The sequence below is a fragment of the Schistocerca serialis genome, chromosome 2 (assembly GCF_023864345.2).
Source record: "Schistocerca serialis cubense isolate TAMUIC-IGC-003099 chromosome 2, iqSchSeri2.2, whole genome shotgun sequence".
Classification (NCBI taxonomy): Eukaryota; Metazoa; Arthropoda; class Insecta; order Orthoptera; family Acrididae; genus Schistocerca; species Schistocerca serialis.
The window spans coordinates 35,369,237-35,376,027 of record NC_064639.1 but is presented as its reverse complement, the minus strand read 5'-3'; the positions used below and the strand labels follow the sequence as shown (position 1 = coordinate 35,376,027).

At 39.4% G+C, this 6,791-nt stretch overlaps 1 protein-coding gene across 1 annotated transcript; it reads right to left on the bottom strand.

The window, feature by feature from the left end:
* Positions 1 to 3,420: 3,420 nt before the first annotated feature.
* On the bottom strand, positions 3,421 to 4,758 carry LOC126458644 (zinc finger protein 501-like). The gene is given in 1 exon segment (XM_050095812.1): positions 3,421 to 4,758. A coding segment is annotated over 1 exon segment (1,338 nt).
* Between the last annotated feature and the right edge of the window lie 2,033 nt (positions 4,759 to 6,791).

Below are 6,791 nucleotides of genomic sequence, written 5' to 3'. Positions count from 1 at the left end.
ACCGTTGGGCCTTCGTGGCCTGTTCGGGAAGAGTTTAGTTTTTACAGGCAAGCATGTAAGTACCCTCATTCATCTATATTTTGTCGTACTTGTAATTAACCCAGTTTCACGTATTTTTCATCAATTTTCGTAATTTTACCAGGTTTTCTGTAACAAACGCATTTTGCCAAATTACTCGAGTTCAAAATCATCACTCTTGATGAGTTGGCACGTCAACAGAACGTCTCAACGCCTCCATCTCGTGGTACTATCCGCCAATGGCATCACAGCATGATTCTCAATTCTGTATCATTGATAAAAAGCAATTGTTAACCCGATTTTATTCGCTGAGTTACGACAAGTATTGTCTTTGGCGTCGCATTCATCTACAGAACTCGTCCACTTGATGTTTTCTTATGCAAGTTAATGACATTATTTGCTTCATACACGTTCGTCATTGCTACCTGATTTACCATATGAATAATATCTCTACAATTACGTATAGATGGAGACTTGGGCAAACTAAGTATCGTTGTTGCTGTGGTATTCACTCTGAAGACTGGTTTGAAGCACCTCCACATTAGTCATTTCTGTGAAATCCTTATCTCTGAACAGCTACAGCAATGTACCTCCATCTGAGCTCCATTCAACACTTGATCTCGATCTGCAACTTCTACTTCCCACTCTTTCCACTAATGCAAAACAGACGATTCCTTGATTCTAATCTCTTGTTTTACTTCATTTGTACCATATATTTCTATTCTCCATAATTACATTCAATTCCTTCTCATTATTTACACGGTCTATCAATCTTGACATTCCTCTGTAACACCACATCTCCAAAGATTTCGTTTTCTTTTTGTGTGAACTGATTATCGCTCATGTTTCACCTCCCCACCCAAGGCTATATTCCAGACAACTGCCTTCAGGAGAGATTTACTGTCATCTAAATTTCAAACAGACGCTAACAAATTCTTCTTTTCTGAAATGCTTTTCTTTATATAGACAGCCTGCATTTTATATCCACTCTACTTTGCCCATCATAAGTTATTTTGCTACTCAAATAGCAAATCTCACCCATTATCTTCAGTCTTGATATGTGAGGACATTTTAGCTGTTTCATACACCTAGTAAAACCATGTGGAAGAGTTTGTTTATGGCTAGCTCTCCCATTGATAACAAATAATTCTGAGGGCTTGTCTTCTACAGTGGCCTTGTTTTCACTTAAGGCTTTCAGAGCTTCGTCAAATTCTTCTAGCAATATCATATCTCCCATCTCATCATCTATTTCCTATACCTTAAAGTTTAAAATCTAGTTTATAAATCTGTCTTGTCATATAATCAATATGACATCTACCTGTGTCCCCAGGTCTGTTCCATGTTTCTTAAACCAAGTGTTAGCAGTGATTAAATTATGCTGCACGCAAAATTCTACCTGAACAATTCCTCTTTCATTTCTTTCCCCCAGTCCATATTTTCCTATAATTTTTCAATCTCTTCCCTTTTCTATGATCGGCTTCCAGGCTGCCATCACAGTTAAATTATCGTCATCGTTAACTATCTAAAGAATTTCCTTTATTTCGTTTTATATTCTTTCAATCGCTTCACCGTCCATGGACCTAGTTGGTATGTAAACTTGTACTACAGTGATGGGTCCATATATACCTTGACTGTGAATGTGAATACTCAAAATATTTAATTTCGCTTCATATACCTTTGCAAAGAGAGAAAAACTTTTCAACTGTTCTTTGCTACATGAAATAGGCTCTGGACGAAACCATACACACAGTTCAGTGTGAAACCATAGGCTTGCCACTGTATTATTTAATGAATTTTTCATGTACAACAATAAAAAACTTGAATGTATCTTCAAGACTTTCCAGCGTAATGAATATTCCATGAAGTTCCTATATTACAGTCTGAGTATGTAGGCATTTGCCCATACTGTTTTGGCTGGCAGCAGAATAGAGTCTTTAGCGCAATAAATCAACAAAAATCCTTATTCTAGCGGAATTACATGCATTCATCCATCATCCATCCACCAATCTTTATTATCCTCATCATTATCAGCTAATAAGTTTGCCATAACTATGTATTACACTTTGTTAGACATTCCATATTTTTCTCTAAGATCTTTAGAACCATAAAATCCTTTTGGAAGTAAATTTTAATAAATCATTGGAGTTATTGAGACAGCAGGTTTTTAATGGATAAGGGACGGCTGTATATATAATCAGTTCTTAATGTCCAGCCCAAGTTAAATTAATCAGAGTGCAATTACAAGCTGCTAACAAACACTGGAAACCACTTTTTGGTTAGCACTTCAGTGACTATGACTAGTGAACTCCACTATGGAATTCATTTGATGAAGGCAGTTTGGTGGCCACTCAAGGTACAATGCTAAGATTTCCATGTCAAATGTGTGGAACCCCGAAAAGTTCAGAGTAAAATACATGGAATTTAATTTTAATTAAGAAAAATTTAATTACACTTATCAGCACATTGTTATCTGATAATCATCAAAGACTACAACCGCCTTTTTTTCCAGGTCATATGTTTCCTACATGCAACATTATGCGTAATCTCTGTATCAGTTATCCCAATGCAGGTAGAGAAAAATATATACTATTTTAATGATTTTACCTATGAATAACTATTCATACTATAATGATATTTATGAACGAATTGGTTTTACATAAACTGATCTCACTTGGCACTACATCATTGACAAAAATTACCTGTTTGTAAGTTTCCAGTTAAAATTATCCCGTGTTTATACTACTCTGGCTAATGTGTTGCTCATTTACATGTGAAAGTGGGACACTATTTGCACAGCAATTATGTTATTTGTAAACTAGTAATATAAATATCATGAATCAGACATCCTCCTGAATGTGTTATATTTACTGTAGCATAACATTAACAAACTGAATGATGTCACAGAAACAACCATTTTGAATAGTGCTACAGCTGTACACACAGAATGTCATGTGTGTTATGTTTCTACATGTAGTCACAAACAGCAGAATATTTCTATTAATAGAGTGGTACAGGATATGGAAAACAAGTATTTGCAGCCACTACCAAGAAAAGTGAATTTACTATTGCAAGGGATGTGAGTGTGCTTCCCTTAACTGATTAACTATCATACTTCGGGGATACACTTGTGTCTCCTTAACATGACAGTTTGTGCACGTGTGCAGAATTACGATAGAACACAGACCTTCATCGAACAATAGGAAGAGAAGTCACAATTCACATAATTATGCAAGTTGTGTGAACTACACAATATAAGCACCCTGTTATCCTGTTGGTCTCAGTATGTCAGCAGTTTCAGAAAGTTCCAGGAAACTATGCTCCTAACCAATGCAATAGCAGTAAACAGCTAAAGGATGTTTAGTAAATCTTAAGTTTAACACCAGTGGCGCAAATGATTTAGTACTACAGTGTGAGTATGATCATTCCTACAGATATGTAAGACATCAGAGAACACCTTATTAAAGGTGGTGCAGTATCATGGACATTTCCCTGTATGAATTCACTCATGCACATGGACAGATAAGGCAGCAAAAAAGTTTTGTTACAGGTGGTGCACTTCTGAGTACGGACATGCTTATGGAGATCTGAGAATTGAGAGAATGCCATGTTACAGGTGATGCACTTGTATGAAGGTTCCCCTGCGTGAATTCGCTCACGCACATGGAGATGTGAGGCATCACATAAAGCCTTGTTACAGGTGGTGCATTTATATGGAAGCTACCCTGTGTGAATTCGCTCATGCACATGCAGATGTGAGGCAGCAGAGAAATCCTTGTTACAGGTGGTGCACTTGTATGGACGTTCCCCTGTGTGAATTCGCTCATGCTTGTGGAGAGATGAGGTTTGAGAGAAAGCCTTGTTACAGGTGGTGCACTTGTATGGACGTTCCCCTGTGTGAATTCGCTCATGCAAATGGAGATGTGAGGTACGAGAGAAAGCCTTGTTACAGGTGGTGCACTTGTATGGACGTTCCCCTGTGTGAATTCGCTCATGCACATGCAGATGTGAGGCAGCAGAGAAATCCTTGTTACAGGTGGTGCACTTGTATGGACGTTCCCCTGTGTGAATTCGCTCATGCTTGTGGAGAGATGAGGTTTGAGAGAAAGCCTTGTTACAGGTGGTGCACTTGTATGGACGTTCCCCTGTGTGAATTCGCTCATGCAAATGGAGATGTGAGGTACGAGAGAAAGCCTTGTTACAGGTGGTGCACTTGTATGGACGTTCCCCTGTGTGAATTCGCTCATGCAAATGGAGATATGAGGTACGAGAGAAAGCCTTGTTACAGGTGGTGCACTTGTATGGACGTTCCCCTGTGTGAATTCGCTCATGCTGGTGGAGACCTGAGGTATCAGAGAAAGCCTTGTTACAGGTGGTGCACTTGTATGGACGTTCCCCTGTGTGAATTCGCTCATGCACATGGAGATGTGAGGTACAAGAGAAAGCCTTGTTACAGGTGGTGCACTTGTATGGACGTTCCCCTGTGTGAATTCGCTCATGCACATGGAGACCTGAGGTACGAGAGAAAGCCTTGTTACAGGTGGTGCACTTGTATGGACGTTTCCCTGTATGAATTGGCGCATGCACATGGAGACTGTGCGCTTTATCTAAAGACTTGTTACAGGTAGGGAACTTGTATGGGAGTTCTCCTGTATGTGTTCGCTCTTGACTGTTCACATTTGAAGTACTAGAGAATATTTTATTGCAGCCCATACTACTGTCTGAGTACTCCATTTTGTCCATGATACCGTTATCAGTTGATAGTGAAGTGATATCTAAATAGTTCTCTTCTGATTGTATTCTGTCTTCGTTAGTATCCCTAACGTTAACGCGTTTAACGCATCTTTGAGCTAAGTTCTTGCGCTTGCAGTTCATTTTACTACATTGAGCCCGACTAGAACTGTTCGGTTGGGTAGATGAAATGCTATTCTTATTATCTTCTACTTTAGAGGCAGAGCTCTTTGCTGTATCATGCGTCAGGTCTGTGTAGTTATCACTGTTACTGTTCTTGCACTCTCCATCTTCATGCTCGATTGCAGTAGTACAGCTGACTTTGGAAGGCATGCTTCGTCCCCAGCAGTACGAAAGATGTCGATCCCGATATGCTGCATTGGAGAAAGACAGCCTGCACTTGATGCAGCGGTACACGTCACCTATGAAATTGAATGTCATCACATTATTTCTTCTAATGCACATCATACAGAATTACTTATTTATATTCATACTACAAACTGTTTCAAAAAGAACGATCTGATTTCAAAACACTGTATTTATCGATAGAAACATACTATAAAAATGAGTTACATTGCAAAATGCTCCACCAGCAGCACCACGAACATCTAAACGATAGGTCAATTCGTCATAAACTTAACATAGTATATCTGCTTGTAGAGTAGTTATGGCGGCTGTTATTCTGTTCTATGTCACGAGGTAAAGGGGAGATGAACACACTTTCCTTCACATAACCCCACAACGAAACCCGCCTTGTATTGTGAGGTCCATCCAATCCCCCTTCTGGTGAAAGTAATGGACAGGTAAATAATTCGTTTCTTTTTCTTTGCAACAGTGTAGTTTTTTAGGTTTACCTATTACAACACGTTGAAATTTATGTGATCCCTCACAGACGGCACAGATTAACAGTTAACCTCTCCTTGCTTGCTTGATAACCAGCTGCACTACGCTTTGCCTCGAAAGCTAACGTCTTTGTTGGTAGACACTTCCAAGACAACCTGGTTTCGATCGCGTTGTGTATTTGCTCCAGCTCTAAATTTTCTAGTGCAGTTAACATCGGTGAATCATTACAAAATTCAAAAGCAGCCTTACTATCACCACTTAATTTTCCTCCTCGGACGGCAATCTCTGCCGCCGGTGAACCAGTTGACCAGACAGAGGATAAATTAAAATCTTCTTCAACCCACAAGTTTTTGAACAAAAACTAGACCTGTTTGGGGCGTACTGGGCCAGATGTGTGTGTGCCCTCTGCTATATTCTTTTTAAACCCGTCCAACATGGCCTTATACAGTTCTGCGTATACAGACATTTGCAAAGCGTTCTGCTTTGACAAAACTTTAGAGATGGGCAGCCGCCAGCCCAGACCCTTCCCGCAATTGGTTTCAACGTGGCCCACAGACGAAATTCCAGGTGAACATAAGATGAATGTTCTTTAAAAAAAAAAAACACGTGTCTTGAGGCATAGTTTGTTGGCATGGCATTGTCATTCATATCAGCGTGTTACCCCGTAAACATTAACGTCACGGACCCTGTAGTTCTGAATCTTCGCTAGCAATGTTGCTGTCGCGTCATGATGTGGCGACCCGCAGGTTACCAAAGGTTGTTCCAGCCTGCCTTGAACGATTTAGCACTGCTAGCAAACTGGATTACTTTGTCTTTATTTTTCCAAAAATATCACGGACTGCCGTTCAACCCACAATGTAAATCAATGTCAGATTTCGTGTACCAAAACTGCCTCCTTTGACTTCGTGTATTATTTCCACTTTCTGCTGTATCTTTTACATAACATAAGTCCAGACCTTGCACTGTTTTAGTAGCGTACTGTTTACTACACTTGTGTTGCATAGTGAGACTATCGTTCACCCGTGACCACTCCCATGCTAAAGAAAAATTTTCAGCAGCAGAAGAAAGTGAGAGAAATAGGCAATGGATAATTTGCATACAATTTAATCCACGCATGGATAATTTAGAGTATACTGTATATACTCTCTTTTTCTTTTATGTGGTCTATCTTTGCATACGTTATAGTTAGATGCTATACAAAG